General features: G+C 40.6%; 1 protein-coding gene and 1 long non-coding RNA gene across 14 annotated transcripts in view; one reads left to right on the top strand and one right to left on the bottom strand.

Annotated features, from left to right (window-relative positions):
• Window positions 1–16,745, bottom strand: part of Dlg1 (discs large MAGUK scaffold protein 1) — a 204,817-nt gene extending 188,072 nt beyond the window's left edge. For 5 of the 12 annotated variants that reach the window (XM_031363611.1, XM_031363614.1, XM_031363618.1 and 2 more), the window contains exons 1-3: window positions 15,047–15,174; window positions 14,540–14,589; window positions 13,727–13,858 (exon numbers count right to left, since the gene is read on the bottom strand). In XM_031363611.1, the coding sequence (XP_031219471.1) occupies window positions 13,727–13,858; window positions 14,540–14,558 (151 nt within the window). In that variant the 5' untranslated portion in view covers window positions 14,559–14,589; window positions 15,047–15,174. Of the gene's footprint in view, window positions 1–13,726; window positions 13,859–14,539; window positions 14,590–15,046; window positions 15,446–16,387; window positions 16,503–16,614 lie in introns of those variants that run through there. The other 7 variants (XM_031363612.1, XM_031363617.1, XM_031363619.1 and 4 more) reach the window with 4 other exon arrangements.
• A 115-nt stretch (window positions 16,746–16,860) lies between these two features.
• LOC116085803 overlaps window positions 16,861–24,078 on the top strand; it is a 28,219-nt gene continuing 21,001 nt past the window's right edge. For both annotated transcript variants that reach the window (XR_004116729.1, XR_004116730.1), the window contains exons 1-2: window positions 16,861–16,995; window positions 17,332–17,432. This is a non-coding gene — a long non-coding RNA (uncharacterized LOC116085803). The remainder of the gene's footprint in view (window positions 16,996–17,331; window positions 17,433–24,078) is intronic.

Genomic DNA, 24,078 nt, shown 5'->3' with positions numbered 1-24,078 from the left:
TGCCTCCCAAGTGCTGGGATTAAAGCCATGAGCCACCACTGCCTGGCCCATTATAATCTTTAAAAACATATTTCATTGGGCCATTGAGATAGTTCAGGAGGTAAAGGTGCTTGTCACCAAACCTGATAACCTGAGGTCAATCCTCATGACCTACATAGTGGAAGGAAAGAACTGACTCCCACAAGTTGTCCTCAGGTTTCCACATTCAAACTGTGGCACTTGCATACCCATGCACAATTATAATAAATGAAATGTAATAAAATTTTTTGAAGCCCCACAAGTCACAAAACAGTAGGGACAAAGTAGTTCTGTTTGCAGTTTTAACAACCAGAAGAACTATATACAAAACAAAACAACCCCAACCAAGTAAGTACTAATTAAAAACTAATGTTTGTACACTGAAGATGAAATCAACCCATCTCACCAGCTGTTAAAATTATTACTGGGCTGGAGAGATGGCTCAATGGCTAAGATTGCTCTTGAAGAGGAGAGGGCTTTGGTTCCTGGCACATATTTAATAAATACTAACTATATATAGTTATATATAGTTTAGTTAGACTGGTTTTTCTTTAAAATTTTGTGTGCGATGTGTTTGCCTACAAGTCTCTGCATATACATGCAGTGCCCTTGGAGGCAAGAAGAGGGTGTCAGACCTCCTGGGTCTGGAGTTACAGTCTGTTGCAGGTGGCAGAGATTGATCCAGGGTCCTCCAAAAGAGTGGCTGGTACTCTTAATGGGAAGCCACTGCCCTAGCCCCTCAAATAGCCCCTCCTAATTTGTTCTATTTAAACTCCTGCAGCTGGAGGATAAAATATCAATCCTATTTTAGCTGTATTAGGATTTATACAAAATGAGCTGAGTTAACACCACTTAGAATGGCTATTATAAAACAAGACAAAAAATAAAAAGCAAGTACTAATAGGATATGAAGAAAGTAGACCCCTTCTTCACTACTCATGAACGGACGTGTAAATGGAAAAAACTGCTACCGAAAATGGAAGGGGTGGCTTCTGAAAATACAAAAATCAGAATTACCATGTGATCCAGCAACCCCACTTCCTTGTATACATAGAGAAAAGAGACTGAACCAGACTGACAGATCTGTATACTAATGGTCACTACAGCATAAGAGCCAAAAGTGAAACTCTCCTTCAAAACTGAATGAATAAAGTACAATACGTATGTACAAAGAAATATAATTTGCCTTTAAAAGGAATTAAGTCCTTAATACATTCTATGTGGAAGGATAAATCTTGAAAATATCCTTAAATAAGCCATACATAAAAGGACAAATATTATATTCATTCAATTTGTATGAAGTATCCAGAATACCAAATTCAGAGACAAAAAGTGAAATGCTCACTAGGAGTCGAGCCCAAGGGTTCCTGTAAAACAGGCATGAGGCACTAGCTACGAGGGTTTTTGTTTGCTTGCTTGTTGCTGGAGACATAATTATTGCTCAAAAAGAGAATTTCAGTTTGAAAGGAAAATAATTAAAAATTAAGATGTTAAATTTTATATTCTATGTACTTTACCACAAAGCAATAAATACCTGAAAACAGAAGAGTTCTAGGATGAAAAATGTAAGAGCCTGATCACAAGAAGGCAGCCTATGAAATGCTACCTTATGGGCATGGCTGTGGTACACATACACACAGGGCTTATACACAACCAGCCCGTAAACAGTCACAGATGGGGAAGGGACTCACAGGGCTTCACCTCAAGGAGCTAATGGTCACAGAGGGCTGTTGGGAAAGAGGAAGTTGCTGTCTTTGATAAAATAGCCACCTGTAAATTACCCATATTCTGGTGGAAAACTTTACACCCATGCCTGTGAGTGGCCCTGGTTAAGGGTGGTGGGTCACAGGGCAAAACCAAACAACCATCTATAAAACACCTAGGGATCTGATGCCCTCTCTGGACTCTATGGGCACCAGGCATGCACATGGTATATACACATGAAGACCCATACACATAAAAGCTAATAAAAATTAGTAACGATATATATATATTTTAAAACCCAACAACAAAAATGTCTTGGGAATAATGAGAAAACTGAACGGAAAGGGTAGGGGTGTAACTCAGTGATAGAGCACTTACCTAGCATATACAAAGCCCTGGCTTTAGTGGTCTAGTGGGGGGTGGGGGTGTGTACGTATCAGTAAACATTTTAATTTGTTATACAATTTTAAGTTATTTTATTATGGAGTAAACTGCTGTTTTAAAATATGAATTTATATCCTCATACATCTTTTTAAAATTAGTAAACTTTGATTTACAGAAAAATTGAATGGAAAGTAGATCTACTTCCTCAACCCTGCATACCCTATTATTAATAGCTTGTTAGAATCTTGCATTTATTAAAGACAAGCTATTAATTATCACTATCTAAAGATCATAGTTTACATTAGGATCACTTTGTACACTGACTGACTTAAAATGCACACTTGTTGTTTTGACATATTAATCCATCAGTCTGATACCAAACAGAAGAGTTTCATTAAAAATCTTGCGTGCCTCTACTTCCCAAATTCTGGAAACTACTGATCTTTTTGCTACCTCTATTCTATCTGGAATCTTCCATATGAATTAAACTGGCATATCATTTGTATGAGCATTTCATAACAAAAAGCCCTAAATGCATACCCCCCTTTTTCACCAAATAACTCAGTTTTAGGAATTTATCTCAAAGTAGTCTCTGGAGACAGTCTTCTTTCCCTTGACAGTACATGTTAAGTTTCCTGTCTTTTTATGACTTGTTGGGTTTTATCTTTTTATAGCTAATATTCGGTATTGTATGATTCTACTGCACTGCACTTTGTTTATCAAGAACATCTTGACTCCTTCTAACTTTTACTGATTACTAATAAAGCTCCTATAAATTATACAAGGGTATTTTAGCACCTTCTAAGCTACATCCCCAACGCCTTGGGTTTTATGGTGTGTGTTGTGGTGTGTTGTTTTGTTTTGAGGAAAGAGTTTTGCCTCATGATTACCAAGGTATTCAGTCCATGTCATTTGGCTGTGTCTCTGGACCTGTTGTAGAACATGAATGGGCATAGGAGTGTGTGGCAGAAACTATTTACACTATGGTGGATAGGAAGACAAGAAAGGGGGGCTACAAGTAGGTTTTTAGTGGACATGTTTCAACTCTGTGTAAATATACAGGAGTGTACCAAGCACTTTTTACCACTGTACTCACTTATTTTTAAGTAAGCATCCAAATTAATGGCTACCTAGGTTTACTGAAGGGCTATTATTCACACTGGGTAGTAAATGTGCTAATTTCTAATGACACTCTAGTGAGAGATACAATTTTTGAAGCATTAATTATAATTTTTTCTATATATACTGTTTTCACAATGTATATATAAAAGTATGTATGAGAAGTCTTTATTGTTGATATTGGATATTGAAACACATGAATAAATGAGAACTGAGAAAAAAAATCAACATCATCAATTTCCTAGTCGATTTGCTTGTAGTGATGTACCCTTTAACTGTACTTGCTCAGACAACTTTAGATGACCCTCATACTGCTTTCAATGTTTCCTTCACAATTTGAATACATGTTCAGTAATAGAAATTTACATATATAATTAAGTTGCTATAGCATCTTAAACCACAGCCATCAAACATTTAATAAAATGTACCTTTTTAGTGCACGTGTGTATATATGTATACATGTTGTACATAAATAAATAAATGTGTGCGCTGCTAGGTAATAAACAATACACACAAATTAAAATGTTTTTTAAAAGTCTTGAATGTAGGTGAATACTTTCATAAATGCTGAAAACAGATTAAGATAATAATCTTGGGGATTAAGTATCAAGGACAGCCTTTCTAGGAATGACACCACAAACATAAAACACATAACTAAACTGAGAAATCTAACCCTAAATAAACATGAGATTTTAAAATCCAAGCTTACACATACACTACAAACCAGAGTAGTTATTTGTGATTTACATGTCAGACAGGGTTGGTACGCCTCATGTTAATTATAAAGAAAAAAGGGTAGGAGGAAATAGAATGACATGAACAGGGAATTCAGAAGTTAAAATAAAAGATCAAATATCTCGGAGTACAATCAGTAAATCAGAGGAGATAATATTAAAAGATATATAACACTCTACACTGTTTAAGTCAAACCAGTAATTTTTCTATATACTGCCTAAAATATTACATTGACATAACATTAGTAAGAGTACTTTACAAATTACAAGGAAAGCCTTAAATGCATTCCCTTTCACCTACTAATTAACTTCTGGCAATTTATCCTATGGATATAATAAAGAATGCAAAACAGAACAACCCCCTGGAGGTAGATGTGCACATTTGTATGCCTATGAATGCAATGTTTATCAAATCATAGAAAAAACTGAATTAAAAAGCTCAGTTCCTGGAAAGCTATTAACAGAAAAATCTGTTATGTAAACAGTCATTTAAGGTGATAAAAAAACGTCCCCCAGTGGTGGCACACGCCTTTAAATATAGCCCTTGGGAAACAGAGGCAGGCAGATTTCCAAGTTCGAGGCCAGCCTGGTCTACAGAGTTGAGTTCCAGGACAGCCAAGGCTAAACAGAGAAACCCTGTTTCTCTGGAAAACAGAGAAAAAACAACAAAACAAAACAAAACAAAACAAAACAAAAAAAGATGATAAAAAACTGACACTGAAAGAAATCTGCTGGTAAATTTTGGAAAAAATAAAAGCAATTATGTACGGCACAGATAATTCAAACATTTATACAAATTCAACTGCAGTACCCCAACATACACAAAGCAGTTCTCTTTGTCAGCCCACCAAATAAGTGGCTATCACTCACACACACACACACACACACACACACACACACACACACACATACACATACACACACGCGCGCGCGCGCGCGCGCGCGCACACATGAGATGAGGTGAAGAAGCCTGCCCTCTCTCAGTCTCAGCACTGGGTACAGTGGGACTCCCTGCTGCACCTCACTATGCAGAGGGCACTTTAATTCTAAAGAAGTCAATTATTTCATCTTGTATTCAACTAAAGAAACTTAAACATTATGCCACTAGAGGAAAAAACGTTATAGTCATTATATATTAACTAGATGCATTTTTCACCTTATATAATAACTTTGTATTTTTTTTCAAGATTTACTTTGATTATTTTTGTATGCATGCCTATCTCAGTTTGAGTGTGTGTGTGCATACCTTGTATGTTTGAGTGTGTGTATCAGAATGTATATGTACACATGACTGCAAACCCTGAAGACAGAGGTACAGGTATTTGTGAGCATATAGGTGCTAGGATCTTGACCAAGTTCTTTGGCAAGGGCAGCAGGCGCTCTGAGCCTTGACATCTTGCCAGCCTGTCCTTACATGCCAACTTTAATCAGTTCTCACATAGAAAACAGCTTTACTGTTTTGTTTGTGTAAGATGTTTTACAAAATCGAAGTACTTGTACAGATATAGAGAATAACAATTTACTTGTATTTTCCAAAAACTAAGATTGTCTAACCTTAAATGTTTTAGGCAGAACATATACTAGCCTTATGATAGATTCCATTTTGGAGGGCTACAGGGAATACATCTAGAGAGCAGGATGACAGTGAAATACAACCTGTCATGGCAGAAGGAAAACCATCTATCAGTTCATCTGACAGCCAAAGATCCTCAGCATATTTCTAAATCAAGGTACACTGTAAAAGCCACTTGGATCCCCAAAGAAAATAACCTACAAAATTTCAGGATTATAACCAATTTATATTTCACACACTGGAAATATGGTAGATGTCAAAGTGGTACATAAAAATAAGTTATCTCCATTTTTCAGACATCATTTGCGTAACATGTGAATATTCCTTTTAAGAGGTGTATGGAGGTAGTTACAAAGTGAACCTGAAACACACCTTATGCAAAAATCAACAGTGCTAAAGAAAAGAGACACATCATAAAAACACAAGAGAAAACTTGAGAAGGGCACCCCTGAGCTATAAAGTGAGAGAGTCTACACATCAAAATCATTAGGATGGTAAAAATGAAAACCACTGAAAGAAACAAAGCTCTGCAAAGTTCATGGCACACAGACAAAAAGGGCTTCTGATTACATAAAATACCAAGTGTTAACTGGGAAACACAGAGGAATGTTACCACTAGGTAACTATCACTTTTCAACAACCAAAGTAACAATTACTTCAAATTTTATGATTTTGCTCAAGAGTAATAATATATGTATACAGTCCACATATACTTATAAGGAAAAAGCTACTAGAAAGAGAAATAAGACAACATATAACCAGGTGACCAAAATTCCTGTTAGGAATTCCAAGGAAGGGAAGGTGACCACATACTTCCGGATATACAGAATCCTAAGCCAAGAATACAAAATATGAATGTAATTGCAAACATCAGGTAAACCCCAAATAGAAGACATTATATAAAAATGTAAGAGCAGGAGCTGGAGAGATGGATGACTCAGCAGTTAGGAGTACTGGCTGCTCTGCCAGAGGACCCAGGTTCAGTTCCCAGGACCCAGGCAGCTCCAGGAATCTAATGCCTTCTTCTGGCCTCCATGGGCACTGCATATATGTAGTACATCTACATACATGCAGGCAAAACACTATTACTTACAAAATAAAAATAATCTTTTTTAAAGGAGGTATCAAGAGGGAATTATTTTATTAAAAAATGTCAGGCGCCAGGCAGTAGTGGCAAACGCCTTTAATCCCAGCATTTGGGAGGGAGAGACAGGCAGATTTCTGAGTTCGAGGCCAGCCTGGTCTACAGGGTGAGTTCCAGGACAGCCAAGGCTACACAGAGAAACTGTCTCAGAAAAAAAGAGCCAAAAAAAAAAAAAAAAAAAAAGTCAATGTTGGAGCTCCTTGGGACACAGAGGCAGGAAGACTTCAAGTTTAGGGTCTGCCTGGGCTACAAGGCAAGCTTAGGGGCCATCCTGGTCAACATAGCAAGACATTGTACAAAAATTTTTTAAAAGTTTTTAAAGTGCCATGGATATAGCTCAGAGGTAAAATGTTTAGAGAGCTCGAAAGCGAGAGACAAAGAGACTGACTGACTCACAAAGAGACAGACACCATAAAAAGTCAAGAGATAGGCTAGAGAAAGAACTCCAGGTGGAGATGCAACAATTAGAAGGAATACCCAGGCCCCACCTCCATCCTATCAGGAGGAAAGATTCCATGGTACACAGAAGAAATAGCTTAGCAGTAGTTACAGATGCTTTTACAGCTCTGTTAGTCCATGGTTTAAAAGAAAACTCAGCCAGATCCAGCAAAATCATGCTGCTGCAACTGGAGTAAGCAAATAAACAACACAGCCTAATTAAATCAAAACCACTACATGCACAGTTAAACAAAATTCTCTTAATTCCAGTCTAATCCATAGCTTATGTTTTCCTACTCAACTACCATACACTTAAAAATACAGTTAGTAACAGGTTAAAATATAACCTCCATTACAGCAAGAAAACCACAATTTTGATTTTACCTACAGAGAATGCTAAGTTCTTAAATCCTGATTATAAAAATCAACTTTTTAAAAATTAAAAAACCCACCAACCCCACAGACCAGCATGTCTTAAACCTGTTATTCTGCTTATTTCATTTAATGTAATGACAGTGAACATAATGACAAGGAATATTTTAAGTAATGAAGTAAAAGTTCTGAATTCAAATTAGAATTCAATTTTATACTACACAAGTTAGTATCTGAAAGTTCTTAGATAAAACTAGTTATTTCTTAGTACCTCAGACATCTAATCTATAAAATGGTATAGCCATCTCATTGTTAAATATACCTCACAGGACTGAGGACTAAGTGAAATATTTAAAATGCAGCCATTATTACTTTTTATACCAGCCTCAGCAATACAATTTTCATGGGTTATATGAGGTCTTAACCCATGACTAGGAAAAACAAAGCTTCAATTAAAAAGAATCAAACAATCTAAACATATTTTTCCCACAGACATAAAAATGATGAAGGGGAAGGACAGAAAGGAGCTCAAAATCATTAAAGCCATCATGAGATAACATCTCACACTTACACAGATGTCCATCATCACAAACACAAGAGGTAGCAAACAGTAACAAGAATAAAACGGAAAGCACACTACACTACTGGAGGGAATTTAGATCTGTGAAGCAATTATGAAAAACCGTATTAGTTTCCCAAAGAAATCAATAATAGAACTACCAGACAACCCAGAAACCCCTGATGTACTGGGAATAGATACAAGCAAAGGAGATAAAATCACCACCTTGTAAAGATATCTGCATGCCCACGCTCACTGCCGCATACTCATATTGCATTAAGACACGGAAACAATCTCAATGTCTGTAACGGTCCAGAAGCTTTAAAGATGTACTGTGTACACACTCATTCTTGAACAACATGAATGGACCTAGAGAAGCTGTGCTAACTAAAATAAGCTGGACACATAAAAACACTGCTTGGCTTCACCTGGACGTGGAATGCTTAAGGAAGAATGAAAAATTTAAATATGCTAGGGATCAATCTGTGGGTGAGGGAGACCCAGGAAAAGAGGTTAAAATAAATGGGATATAGGAATTTAATGTTCAACATTAAGACTAAAGCTAATAAAATTGAACAGTATTAGGGATCTTGTCAAATTAAGCAGATTTTAGCTGCTTTTGACTAAAAATAAAAGTATGCAAGATAAGCTAACTGCCTCACTATACTTCTATTCTACTATTTATCTATGAATCACATAACATCATTTTGTAAACTTCAAATATACATGTTAAAAATCTAACTTATAACTAAGGTTCACTACAGCCTCTCCACATGGTTACCCTGGCCCCGACCTGTGTAGCTCCTAACCTTGGCCAGAGGTTTCTTTTTACAGTGGGCAGTAGTTAATGCAGAGGTTCCTACCTGACCCAAAGGCTCAGGATAAGTAGGAATGCTCAGACCCAAACAGGACATCACTATCAACAGGTCCTTCCCATGAAGGCTCAAGGAACACTGTACAAGATGGGGTAGAAAAGAGGAGGGTAGAAGCTCTGAATACGGCCAGTGCCCTCATGACCCCTCAGAAGTTGGGGCTGCCTGCATAAGATCAAGCCAGTAGAAATTCCAGTATGGATAGCTAAGGGGTTCAAGACCCCACAAGCTGCTGAAAAGCTCCTAGTAGAGAATGGTTGCTGAGGCAGAGAGAATCATTTTCGTTATGTGTGTGGCCACTGGTATGGGTATGCTGCCCATGCAAAGAAGTAGTACTAATTGGACTCAGTGAACTATTTACAAAAAAGAAAAAAAAAAGCAACATGAAGTCGGGATTCCCCAGGGAAAGTTGGGGGGTAGAGGGGAGTAGGGGGTATGAACTGTAGATATTTTTAAAAATAAAAACAAGTAAAAAATAATAAAAATTGGGACTGTAGCCCAATGATAGAGTGCTTATTTAGCATGGGTTTAATCTCTAGTATGCCTTCTCTTAAATAAAATTAAAGTTTGCTACTTATTGCAGATAAAAAATAAAAACAAAAAACAAAACAAAAACAAAAAACAAAAAACAATAAGCCGGGTGGTGGTGGCGCATGCTTTTGATCCCAGCACTTGGGAGGCAGAGGCAGGCGGATTTCTGAGTTCGAGGCCAGCCTGGTCTACAGAGTGAGTTCCAGGACAGCCAGGGCTACACAGAGAAACCCTGTCTCGGAAAAAAAAACAAAAAAACAAAAAACAATAAAATAAAAACATGCAAATCACATGACTAAATTTACCCAAGGATTTAAAGAAAGGTCTTGAAGCCAGAATCCTGTCTACAAGGAAAGCGATGTGTTAAGAAACAGCTCCAGGGGTAGACTTGGTATGAAACCTCCAGACTCCCAAGGGCACTCTGACAGAATCCCAGACACCTTATAATCTGAGTATCTGGATTCTGATGTAATCAAACCATGTGGAGTCTACCTAACCCCCAAACTTTCAAATGTAATACTGGTTATGGGATAGGCATTACATTTTCAAAGATGTTTTGAATGAATGACAAAAAGATACTACTTTCTATTTATACAATAACAATCACCAAATATGTCTGTGACTAAATTCTAAACAAATGTGCAAATAATGTGTTCTGTTGATATAATTTTAAATACTTGATTCTAAAGAAAAAACTTAGCTGAAGCCAGGCATGGTGGTACATACCTTTAATCCCACCTAGAAGACAGGTAGATAGATCTCTATGAGTTTGAGGCCAACCTGATCTACATAGGGAGTACCAGGACAGTCAAGGTTACATAGTGAAACTTTGTCTTAAGAAAGAAAAGGAAGGAAGGAAGGGAAGAAGGATGGGAGGGAGGGAGGTAGAAAGGAAGGAGGAGGACAAACTCAGCTGAAACTCAAATCTGATTGCTTTTCAAGAATTTTCAAAGTTTTGAATTATTATTCAACAATACTACTCAAGTACCAGAACATTTTCTACATCTTATTAAATTGAGAATATTGTCAATTGTAAGTTACATCACTATTTCATATGCCAGCAAATAATAATAATAATAATAATAATAATAATACAAACAGACTTTAAACCCACAACCAAACAACCAATTCATAACAGCATATACAAGTCAGATGTGATTGCTCATGTATAAGATACCACCTACTTTCAGACATATAAAACAGTGTCCAGTGAGATAGTTCAGGATTTAAAAACACTTGCCACCAACCCTGATGATCTGAGTTCATTTCCCAGATCCTCCATGACAGGAGGAGAAAACAAACTCCTAAAAGTTATTCTCTAGTCAACACAAGCATTATATGTGTGCTCACACACAAAAGTGTACACACACATACATACTCTCACTCTCAGTATAATAAAAATAAAATTTTAAATGGTATTACAGAACAGATACAATGTAGTCTGTCCTTTCAATAACCCCAAAGTATCAGAAAGCTAATGCATATATCAACTAGGAGCAAAGACTTAACATTTTACCACCAAACCCTAAAGACTCATATATACACTTTAATTTCAGGAAAACTCAATACTAACTTATTTCAAAGAATCAATAAATAATAATAATGAAATTACAAATACTCAGTGTACAACATGCCTCCCTGCTACAAACACTAAAACCTAAGAAAACTGATTTCCAAACAATAGTCAAGAACCTAACTACCAAATGACTTTTTGTTAGCTCTGGCCATTGAGATGGATGTCTCCTATAAATCTAGATAATTCATTCACGTGCACCAGCTTAGAAAATAAAAAGTGCTACCACTGTAGAAAAGGCACCGAGTCCACAATTTTTCACTTATAAACTTGGACAAAATGGATTGGTTTTCAACATAGGACAATTTACCAGCTAAAAAGCACACTGCAAAACTATTTCAAAGACAATGGTAAAGATATAAAGGACAAAATCTTAACAGCTTAAAAAGTTTCAGAATGAGAAGCAGACATGAGAAATATTTTGTGGTGTTAGTTTTTTGTTTTATTTTCAGACAAGGTCTATGTAGCTCAAACTCCTCTTAAACCCACTATTTAGCCAGGTTGGCCTAGAGTTCTTGATCCTCCAGCCTCAGCTTCAAGTGCTAAAATGATAGTATGTGCCAAGAATGAATGTATTAGTGCAGTACTATCATCAACTCAGTTATAATGCACAAAAACCAAACCTGTTTATTTCAACATGCCTAACTTCGTTACCTTTGTTCCACTAAATCTGATACTACTTAACTACAGATACTAAAAGACAAGTAAGCCCAAATAACAAAGTAAGTCCATAACAAAATTATAAAGACAGATAAAATTCTCTAGTACAAACTTAGATTATCAAGATTTAACTATGCATATGAATGAACATTCAAAACAGGCAAGAAGAATATGTAACAACTGCCTCAAAACACAGCAAGTCCAACCATAACATGAAAAGGATCAATTCTATTTACTTAGTTTTCCTAGGTTACAGCTTTCCCATACAGTAAGACTACAGTCTATAGGTACATGTATATGTAAATGAGGACATACAAGTCATACTGGGGTTTTTTTTCCTAACATGTCTCTATTACATAAAAATGTCTACGTTTAATATTGATCTAGAAAACTACATAACTAAAATATTATTTTTATCTTCCTCATTTGCTGTTTTTTTTTTTCCTCCAAGGAACCAATTAGATGATCTATTTGGACTTCACAGCTTGGGAAAAAAATGCAAAAGTGTCCACTCTAACATTACCAAAACGCTGACAATCCCAGAGGATGGGTGACACTGGCAGTTCATCATCTCTCCACCCATAATGCATGCCTTTAAGTCTGTAATAACAGTAAATTCTAAAATGTTGCAAGGTCTAACAAGTCTGTAAGAGACTAAACTCAGTCAAGAGCATCGATATAGCAGTAAGTTATCCAACAAGGCACACACTGACAACAGTGTTCAAATCACACACAATACTCTATCAACACACACATTTGTCAGGCCTATCTGCTGGAAAGTTACTGAAAATATGAACATAAGTGAGAAAGTATAGGTCTTATTTGAACATGTTAGAAAGTCGATACTTGGCCGGGCGGTGGTGGGGCATGCCTTTAATCCCAGCACTTGGGAGGCAGAGGCAGGTGGATTTCTGAGTTTGAGGCCAGCCTGGTCTACAGAGTGAGTTCCAGGACAGCCAGGGCTACACAGAGAAACCCTGTCTCGAAAAAAACAAACAAACAAACAAACAAACAAAAACAACAAAAAAGAAAGTCGATACTTAGTTTTTTTAAAAATCTTATTATTAAACCTAAAAGCAATAAATCACCTGATTCAGTAGTTTGCAAACTTTGAAAGTACATGATAAAAGGAGTCTGAGACAGACAAACCAACTTACTTTAAAAGTCTTAAAAGTCCACTGTTTGATTTGCCACCCACAGTCTATAGTTACTACAACAGCCTGAACTGGCTGAATGAGTTCCTGATATTTAATCACTAACAGTGTCAGGAACTAAATTCAGGACTTCCGACTATTTGTCCAACTCTTTAAAATAATGAACTATCTCATATTTAAGATACAGGTAAGAACAAGACTATTTTGGGGGCAGTGGTAGCACATGCCTTTAAACACAGCACTTGGGAGGCAGAGGCAGGCGGATTTCTGAGTTTGAGGCCAGCTTGGTCTACAGAGTGAGTTCCAGGACAGCCAGGGCTACACAGAGAAATCCTGTCTCAGAAGAATAAAAAACAAAACAAAACAAAAAAAAAGAACAAGACTGTTACAATACTGTCTATAGAATAAGGTAATTCTATAGACAGCATCACCTCTGAGATTGTTTTCCAGGTCTAAAATTCGTATTTCACAAATGCCAAATTTAACAGAAGTGTTTATCAGAGAGACGACTATTCTCAAGCACAGTAGAATCCTTCAATTACCTCCAAGGATTCCAGAGACATACAAGTCAACTACAGAAACAACAGTAGTTCAATTGTTACAATCGGTGTTCCTAAAACATTTCTACAACTTGTCCATCTTTCAACAACTAACTCTAAGACATGAAACGGTGTTCTCAAAGTGCACAGAAATCACCATACCAGGAAGTTTTTCTGTAATTAAACATTCTGGAAGCGATGGTGGCCTAACTGCAAAACATAAACTCACTAGAGATGTCCTAAGTTAATGACCGTCCAGAGAGCCAATCACATTGTCTTTCTAAATTTAACATAACAGAGAAGCATCATGCATTAGTACTGTGGTCACAAGTAAAAAAGTTTTAATTCCTACCTATTAAAGCCTGAAAGAGGTTGCTCTGAAATATGTTAATAACCCGCTCTATAGAACTTCTGAGCTGTCTGTCTTCAGTTTGGCTTAGTTTTGATCGATATTCTTCCAACAGATGCAATGCTCTCTGGGTATCTGAAAAGACAAATACGGTGAAAATGTCATGTATGTATTAAGGCTCTGCGTGTATCTGCATTCATATTTACATAAAAGTGCTACATGCTACCTCTACAAGACATCTATAAGTTCCCCAGAACCTCCAAGTCAAGAGCTGCCATCACTACATCCATATTCCATTCCCTACTAAGACAAGTATTTTAAAGGCTTTATATCACAGTAGAGAAAGGAGAAAGTGAGCAGCCTGTGTTAGCAGTGAACTAACAGTTTCCAAGACTAAAGACCATCTAATGAAACTGATAGCGACTTCGGTTCAGAATGCCTAGTAGACATGAACAAGTCATCTACAATTTGTTCCTATGACCAAAACGTAAGTGTTTCTAAACATTAATTCCTAGTTGCTCACAAAATAGTGTAGCTATGAATGATAAAGTGAAATACTAAAGCAAAGAAGTTTTGAAAAAGACATGGTAGGGGGCTGACTGCTTCTGTAATCACCGTGGATGTTAAGAAGGTGTGTGCAGCCACCTAGGTGTTTCCACCTTCTGAAATGATGTGAAGCTTAGATACCGTAAGGAATAAAGGCGAGAGCCTGCTGATTTATCAAAGTCACACAAACCTTTTAAAAACAGTAACCAGAACACTGATGTACGTTACAGCAAGTGACAGCCACAAAACAGTCCCAAAATAAATTCTCACCTTGCTTCCGGACAGGCATTTTTCTCCAGAACCAGGAAGAAGGCACACACCTTTACAAACACAAAACAGGAAGGAAAACTTGAACTAACGCAAAGCACTGAATCGCGGAATCCATTCGTGGCCCCCACCCCCAACCCCCACCCCAAACTCTCGACTAACAAAAACTCCAACCTTGGTGGAACTGCCCACCTTCCAAAGTTTTCCCAAGTGAAGAAAACCAGAAGCCTCAACGCCCCCCGGCAGTGTCAGCCAAGGCAAAAAGCTGGTTCTCGGGGGTCGCTATGCCCCTACAGATTAAGATCTGACTCCAGCCCGCTTCGGAATGTTCCGCCGGAGCTTCCCCTCCGCAAAGAGCACCTGAAGAGGAGGAGCGGGGCCGCCGCCGCCGCGGCGTGCTTGCCACGCTCCCCACCTGCTGCCGCGGGCCGGCCCGTGCCCAGCAGCGTAGCGTCCAGCCAAGCGCCGGGCTGCTCCCCCGGCCCGCTCGGGCCCCCTCCTCTCGCTTGCCTGGCTCCTCGGTCGCCTCCTCCCGGCGGCGACTCCAGCAGGGGCCGGACCGGACAGCCGCTGCTCTCCGCGCAGCCCTCGCGCCGCTCATGCACCCCTCCGCGGCCTCCACACCTGCGGCTCCGCCGCAAAGTTCCCGCGAGCGGCGAACGCGGGCGCCCAGGGTGCGCTCCGGCCGGACTCGGAGCAGCTCCCCGCCCGGCCCCGCTCCACGTACCCCGCCCCGCCCCGACTCGAGCTCAGCTGAGGGGGTGAGGGGACGGGGGAGGAGCTCCCCTCGGCGGCCGCACCCCCGCGCCGCTCTCGCCGCCTCGGCCGCCGCCGTTCGCCCGCTCGCCGCGGCCCGCGGCCCCCCGCTCGTCCGCTCGCCTCCGGGCCGCCCCACCCCCGGAACCTCGCCTCCTTCCGCGCCCCCAGTCGCTCTCCCCCTAAACTTTCCGCCAAGATGGCGGCCCTGGAGCTGGCCTGCCGCGCGCCCACGTGACTGCTTTCCCGACGCTCTCAGCCAATGAGAAGTGAGGAGGCGGCTCGCTCCGAGCTCGGGGCTCTGGGCGCTGCTACCTAGGGGTTGGGAAAGGGAGGAGGGTCGGGAGGGGGGCTGGAGTACTGGAAGGAGGACCCTTAAGCATCCGCAGTGAAGCGCCTTGCTGAGATGGAGCTCCAGTCGAAGCGGCTCTAAGGACAAAGGAGTTGACACGCGCTCTACAGGTGGCCCGAAGTGGCTTTGGGACAGCTAGCCTGCACGTCGCCCTAGCCCACGTTGGGGTGGCCTGCGGTTGTGAACTAGCGCCGGACTCGAGATGCTGGAGACTTTGAAAGAGACAAGTGACCTCACCTGCGCTAGATCCAAGAAACAAGCTTAAGACATCCCTTAACCTCGCTGAACACGTGCTGGCCAACTTCAAGAAAGGAAGAGTGCCTGGCACGCCCCGGGGTGGATCCCCAGCAGGGAAAAAGAAATTTGCGCGGACTGTGCGGGTCACCCGCGTTAAGGGGCAGAGGAAGAAGGGACTTAGGAGGGGAAAGGGTAGTCTACGTCTTCCACTTTTTACTGGTTTTTAAATTATTCGTTTGTCAAAAAAAGGTTTGAGGAGTTTCATTAAGGACCGGATGTAAAACGGAGAGTGATGATTAGTTTGCTAACCGTTTGAGGGTTTCAGAGGATTTTTAGGTCTAAATGGTTAACTCCTAGAATGAGCTGTTTAATCGGGTGAAAAGTTCAGTCGTTAATTTTTCACTCATTCCTGCCTGCATTCATTTGTGCGTTCATGAATGTGTGTCCCCGCCCAGCGATGCTACCAAGAATTACCCATCTTATGGCAGTCCCTTTAAGAAACTCACCTGTCTACCCCGGGCCAGCAGTGGTGGCACAAGACTTGAATCCCAGAAAGCTAAAGTTAATCTTCGTGAGTTCGAGGCCAACCTGCTTTACAAGTGAGTTCCAGAACATCTAGAGCTACACAGAGAAGAAACCCTATCTCAGGTGGGAAACAGAAAGCCTCTCACCTGTACCTACCCCAGAGGCTAAGCTACCGCCAGCCCTCACACCTAATTTAAATTTCAAGCACCTCAGAGGCTAGCAAACAGTCCCAAGGGACCCTTGCTCTAGAGTTGAGCCAGAAGGGAAAAGTTCTCCAAGTCACTGCCCAGCTCTTGGAGCTGCTGTTGAACAACAGGAACTTCTCTGCTCCATAGCCCAGGAGAATTTTTCCAAAGTTGTCAAAAGTTATTGAGGCAGAACCAGAAATGCAGACAGAGATCCATGTGTGTCAAACCATAAGGCTGGATCCAAGTGGATCCAGCCTTGAGATGATTCGCTTGGTTAAGGTTCATGTCTCTGAGCCTGATGACCTGAATTCCGTCGCTGGGCTTCCGTGGTGGAAGGAGAGAACCTCCCCTAAGTTGTCCTTTGGATTCCATGCGCATACACATTTAAAGTCAATCCATCGGTAAGTGTGTTTTAATTAAAAGAAAGGGGGAGAAAGATGAGGGGTTTTCTTGGTTTTCAATAAACCTGACAGGCCTTATCCATGCCCTTGACAATGGACAAGTCAGAGAAGAACCTTGCATGGTAACCGTAACTCAGGTATGCTGATGACTGGGTTTCACTTTTGGTTTGGACCTTAGAATCCTAACATGCTAGATAATAAGCTGATCAGTGGCCACAGTGCACAACTCAGCTCTCCAACCCAGGGCGCTTTCCACTAGGACTTTGAACAAGCACGTTGGTAGCAGATTTTTTTTTTTTTTTTTTTTTTTTTTTTTTTTTTGGTTTGTTGCATTAGGCGTACTGGGATCTTGATCAACAGTAAAAGCCACATTGCTGAGAGGAAATCCGACCAGACAGCAAACAAGGATGGCTCCTGAAAGAAAAGGATCTTAGTAGGTGAGTGGAGGTTATTTAACATTGAAAAGGTCTAACGGCTTTGTATCATTGTCAAGACTTCACTGTTAGGCTGCCAATGCAATGGCTCCCATAAGGAGCCATGCTTAACCCCCATCTCTCTGGTCCACCTGGAACCATTTTAAGAATAGCCTTTCTTAGAATTCGGGATGCAGGGAAGTTTGTCCTCTCCTCGCTTTCACTCTGTCCGTATATGTTCAGTTGCTAAGAAAGGGAATGGGGGTAGAAATAGCAAGATCTAAGCTGTGCTCTCAAGGACCCAGGGCCCCACAGCAAAAACTGTTCAGTGAGCTCTTGCCAGGGGACCCTGAGGACTAAAATCGAAATTTGTGTTGGTCCTCAATGATGTCATATTCCTGCCCCAAACAAAAGAGGCAGTGATTACTGGCATATGGCTGTCTTTTGTGATAAAGATAGATAGATAGATAGATAGATAGATAGATGATAGATAGATAGATAGATAGATGATAGATAGATAGATAGATAGATAGATGATAGATAGATAGATAGATAGATAGATAGATAGATGATAGATAGATAGATAGATAGATAGATAGATAGATAGATGTGGATGTAGATATAGATATCAGCAATGTCCAAAAGCAGGAGTGAACCTAGCATTTGTTCTTCCTTGAAAGCCTAGGACAGGTCCAGGTAGAATATAAGGAGACTTTACTTCATTTCTGTCCCTCTGTGCTAGTTCCTGAGTGCTTTATAACACATACCTTGATGCTTGGGAACTTAAAAGTACAATCCATACTACCACGGCTTCTGTGGGACAGGAATCTAGGGGCCTCTTAGTTGGGTGGCTCTGGTTTAGGATGCCAAGAAACTGCAGTCATCTGAAGGCTTTCATTGAGGCCCAGGAGGTTCTGGGAGGCTGGCAGGGTTGAGAAAGGGTCTCACTATATAACCCTGGCTGGCTTGGAACTTTTTGTGAAGACTAGGCTGGCTTCCAAATTGTTGAAATGCTTCAAGTTTTCACCTCCCCAGCACTGGGATTACAGGTGTACACCACCAGACACTGTCTTGAGCCTCTTTCAACATGGCTAATTCACATGGCTGTTGGCCGGAAGCCTCAGTTTCTCACAGTGAAAAACCTCTCTACCTCACTGTCTTCATGACACAGGGACTGACTTCCCCGGAACAAATGATCCAAGGCGGCAAGGCAGAAACCACAGTATTTTTCATGCCCTAGTTGCAGAAGAAACATTGTTTTGGTGCATTCTGGTTACTTAAAGCTAGCTAATTTATAAACAAGAGTTTTATCACAGCGATGGGGGAGTCAGCACTGGGGGAGTCGACATGTAGTGAGGAACCCATTCCGCTAAATCATTAGATCTCAATCTTCCTAATGCTGTGACCCTTTAACACAGTTCCTCATGTTGTGGTGACCCCAATCATAAAATTATTTTCATTGCTACTTCATAATTATAATTTTGCTACTGTTATGAGTCATAATGCAAATACCTGATGGTCATAGATGACCCACAGATTGAGAATTGCTGCTCTAAATGGTGTCTTTTTTTCCTGCTTCTTCATGAAAAGGGAGACAAACAGGCTCCCTTCAGCCTCTTTAATGAGGGCAGAAATCCCATTTATAAGGGCTGACTTAGTATATCCTTCCAAGAGCAGGTATTCAGGCTGGAGAGGTAACTAAGTGGTTAAGAGCACTGACTGCTCTTCCAGAGGTTCTGAGTTCAATTCCCAGCACCCACATGGTGGCTCACAACCATCTGTAATGGAATCTGATGCCCTTTTCTGGTGTGTCTGAAGACAGTGACAGTGTACTCACATACATAAAAATAAATAAATAATTCTTTAAAAAAAAAAAAAAAGCAGGCATTCAAGAGCATGAGTACAGGAAGAAGAAGTACCAGGAACCATGGTAGAAGCAGACTCCATCTCAGAGCATTCAAAGCAGTGACATCCATATTTTTCCAAATTAGCTTTTATTTTCACAAACTCTTCCCTACATTTTGCACTTAAATGCATATGGCTCAATATATAACCTCAGGACTTTTCCAACTTCCTTATTAAAAATACACATATACATATATACCCACAAACCTTAAATAAGAGAATAGAGGTTAAATCTGACCACAAAATTTTCAAGTTAACTTTTCTGTTGTATAGTTTAAAAGCCTCATGAGTCAAAAGACCGCAACGAAAGACGAAACTTCCCATTCTGTTTCTGATATGTCAGAGATTTGATCTCAAAGAATATTGACTTTCAGGTTCAAACCCTCTTTCCCAGCCATGCTCCTTCCCAGACTACCTTTGTAGCTCTGCATCTAGTTTTTCCTCCCTGCTCCCTAAGCCCCTGCCTGTCTTCAGCAAGAAAAACAGATCCTGCCAGACTCTATGGCAATGTTAGCTCTCAGGCCCATAGAGTAGCAGTACACTGGCTGTGCCAAGACAATCGCCAAAAAGATGTGATGCTGTCAAAAAGGCTTAGAGCAGCTTGCATTGTAAGAGAAATAGTGTAAAGAATGGTGAAAGTGACCACAGATAGTGTTGCTAGCACACTATGCCAGAAACGTAGGTAGACATGTCTGTATCGCTCCATCATGTCAGAGTTGATTGGATAATAACAAATTGACAAGGTTCAGCAGTTCAGTGGCAGCCAGTTGTCACTTAAGAGTAGCTGGCTAAAGTGATGTTGTAGCTTCTTTTATTCCAGTCTTAGTTACTAAGTATCTCCTAGCAAGTTACTCTCAGTATCTCCTAGCACACAGGAAATATATCTGCCTATCTATATGAGTATATGTAGACTACAGGATGAATACAAGTTAAAGAGGCTACAGCTGAGATCAAAAGGTTTCAGAAATGGGCCAGGGTAGAATCGGTATGATAAGATAATGAACTAGTTCCAGGAGGGAGCCTTTGGTATCAGGTCTGGGAGCAAAGCTGCAAAGTTCAGGAAGTCAAAAGTCCAGTCCAAAAGGGCAAACAGATGGGCTGGCAAGCACTCCGGGAGTCTGCACAGGCAGCAAAGAGCTGAACTGAGCCAAAGCTCCAGGAGCCAAGGAGCCCTGGCTCCTCCTTCCTCCCCCCTCACCACCCACTCCCTCCCCCCCCCCCCCCCCACACACACACCAGGTATCAGGTCGTTGTGGGCCATGCCATTGAAGGGTTACATATCCCTTATTTTGTGGGTGATGAAAGGGAAGTTAAGCCTTTCCCTGGCCTGGAGTGTCTGAGTTCTTGAGCCCAGTTTCCCTGGTAGAGTTTTAAAATGCCCATAGGACCCTACAGTCTCAGATTATTCCAGTCAAATTTATGGGCTGCTTTTCTACTCCTTTTTAACTCTAAGGAAGAAGTCACTTAACAGTCTGTGATGGATGGGTGGTGGTGACTGATGGAGCCATTTCTGGGTCCATACAAGGGCTTCAGTGATCCTTCTATTCAAAATGGAGCTGGGCATGGTGGTGCACACCTATAATCCCAGCACGCCAGAGGCAGAGGCAGGTGTGAGACCAGCTAGGGCTAAAAATTGAGACCCTGTTAAAAAACAAAACAAAACAAACTCCCCAAAAAAACAGTAACAAGAAAAAATTGGAGTCTCTTAGGGTGCCTCATGGCCTGAAAAAAGTGTTTCATAGAATATACAGCAACTGAGGGTAGAGCGTAGCCTCATCTCAGCAGACAGTAGGACAGCCATGACAGCCCAGGGAAGCAAATCTTGGCAGCACACTTTAAGAGTGATTTAGAAAGCCAGGGTCTAGGAGAAAGTGTAACCAGAGCAGTTGCACCTCTGAAACCTTATTTCAGGAAAAAATTGTTCCGTTCTGTCTAAGACCATTCCACTGGGGAAAGAGAGCTTTCAGAGGTTGCCTTTAGTCGGTCCTTAAGCAGGCTAGTCTACCTGCCCAGGGCACAGAACTTCAAACAGCCAGTGAAAGATGCACAGAGACTGCAAGCTCTTCTTTACTGTGGCTGGTCTAACACCCCAAAATTCCAGAAGCTGGTGGGACTTTCCTATGAGAAAGATGCTGAATGCGCTCAGCGGGGCCTCCTTGATATAAAGTTTGAGGCAAGACAGAAGACTGGACATCTGCGGCCACAACTCTGAGCAACTTCAGTCCCAGCTGAATACCAAAATGTTATTAGAACCATTTTATCTACCTCAAGAATCCAGTCTACCCAGTTCAGATGATACCACCTCTGGTCTCACTTTCACAGATAATGTTCTGATTTCATTTTTTTTTTTCCTATGAGGAAATACTCTGACAAAAAGTAAAACCTTAGATCCCATAAGGAGTAATTACTGGGTTATCAATTTCAGGGAAGTCAAGGCAGGAGCTTGAAGGAGTCTGTCACATCCAGTCAAGAGCAAAGAATGAGCACCTGCTTGTTATTTTTGTTAGCACTCAGCCCACTTTCTACCCTTAAGAAATCTGAGACCCTGGACCCGGCAAGGTACCACCCAGGGTGGGCTGTGTCTTCCCACAACAATGAACTTAATCAAGACAATCTCTCACAGCCGTTACCACAGGCCAACCATAGGCCAACCATAGGCCAATCTGATAGCAGTAATCCCTCACTGAGAATCATTTCTCAGGTGATTCTAGATTGTATCAAGTTGATGCTTAAAAATAACCATCACAGAGAATTCTCAGAATAAAAACTACACACTGACACCATTTTAAATTCCCTTTAAAATGTGAAGTTAGTCCTCTTCAATAGGCAATCAGGCACTGAAGTCAAGCTTTACAAATGCAGGCTCACCAGGCTTCTCTATACAGCTGTACATCCTTAGGCTCTATATTAACCTGTATCCCTTATACTGGGACAGCACTCTATACTGTGTTAAAAAGTTAACTTATTTTAGTCTTTCAGCAACCTAAGGGATTTTCTGATGCGCTCTTCCACTTTGCAGAGGAGAGTACTAAGGACAGAGGTTACCTTGCTTAAGGCTGGGGCTGAGCAGTGTCTTGTTTTCCCTTCGTCTACACTTCCTGGATTCTATCGGACATCTCCATAAGTTAGAAGCAAACCCAAAAACAATAGGCAGAAGGGCTAGTATACAAAAGCTAAAGAGGAACAGAGATGGATAGAAAGACAGAAACTAAAAGAGGTGGGGAACTAGAAAGAGACTGAGAGGCTTAAGTAAAATAAAACACAACACGAGGCAGGAGCAGGGGTGGGGCAGAGAGGCAGAGGCAATGGATCTTTCTGAGTTTGAGGCCAATCTGGCCTGCACAATAAGACCCTTCTCAAAGAACCAAACAAACAAACAAAAACAGGAAATAGGCTAGTTCGTTGTATATTTACAGTACATCTCAACATTTATAAACTATCTCAACCATGGAGGCAATTTTAATGGAACAGAAAATAGGAGCATTGACTCTCGCCTCAAAGAAATAACCCAGGTTACAGGCTGTGACTAAATGAGTTAGGGCTTGGGTCTTGTTTGTTTGTTTGGTTGGTTGATTGATTGATTGATTGATTGCTTTTTCCCAATGCAAAGGTGTATCTTTAAAGTATCTTTGGTCTTGATAGATGGTTCAATGCACTAAGAGCACTGAGTGCTCTTCTGAGGACCAAGGTTCATTTCCCAGCATCCACATGGGGACTCCACAACTGCTACTCAAGTTCCAGGGATCCAGCAATCTCTGTGGGTACCAGAAACACAAAGGAAAAACAGACACACTTTCAGCCAAAGTATCTCCACACATTTTTGTAAAGCTAAAAAGAAATAAGTCCCCTATAGCATCTTTCTTTCTTCTTTTTTCCCTGATAGGCATCCTGAGTATAGTTGAGAGGTTTCCTAGACATGAGATGCTCAACTTGATGGAGCTCAACTCAGAGAGCACCTAGTAGCATCCTTTGACTCACAGTCCTTGTAAATCCTGGAGAGCTCCCAGCCAGCACCTCATACAATTACAAAGGACTTGCCTAGAGAGCAGGAAATACTAGCATTGAAGGGTAATCGTCTGTGTGCTACAGAGAAGAGTATGTTTTCTAATGATACATTTCTAAGTTTAGGCAAGTTGAACTTCAGCTTTTAAAGAACTCTTCATCTTGAAAGAACCATGGGATCTCATATTGAAGCCCTCAGGATCTACTAAAATCTTTTTACTCCAGAAGATCTTCTCACCTGACCCTGTGTTCAGAGGATTAACAGTGTCTCTTCCAGGAAGGCTCTGCTTGAGGCTTCTCAGTCAGATTATCTTTTTATATTCATAGAACACTGACTTGATTGAAATTGGAAGAAATGTTATTAGAATGCTATGAAGTTATTTGTATTCTGTTTCTGATATGGGGCATAACGGAACTCAGATAAACCAAAAGAAGTTAGAAGATTTTTCATAATGGGCTGTGGACTGAGTCATGTGACCGGTCACCTTTGGGATGGAAGACTGCCAGAGCTTTTTGAAAAACAGCTTTCTGTGGCAGTCTTTCATCTGGGGAAGTGGCGCTCACTAGAGTTATAATTTTCTTGGTTTTCATTTTGAATAACCTTAAATTCCTTTATTACTCCCTGTCATTTTACACTCACAAGGACAGGAAAGACAACAAATCATTTAAATCTTCCTTTCTATTTAAACTTCCTTCAAATGTATACTCATTTCTTTCCAAGATAGTTTTACCAACTGAGATATTTGTGGTTAAAATGACCTCT

This window comes from Mastomys coucha, unplaced genomic scaffold (assembly GCF_008632895.1).
Source record: "Mastomys coucha isolate ucsf_1 unplaced genomic scaffold, UCSF_Mcou_1 pScaffold12, whole genome shotgun sequence".
Lineage (NCBI taxonomy): Eukaryota > Metazoa > Chordata > Mammalia > Rodentia > Muridae > Mastomys > Mastomys coucha.
This window is presented reverse-complemented; position numbering and strand designations above follow the sequence as displayed.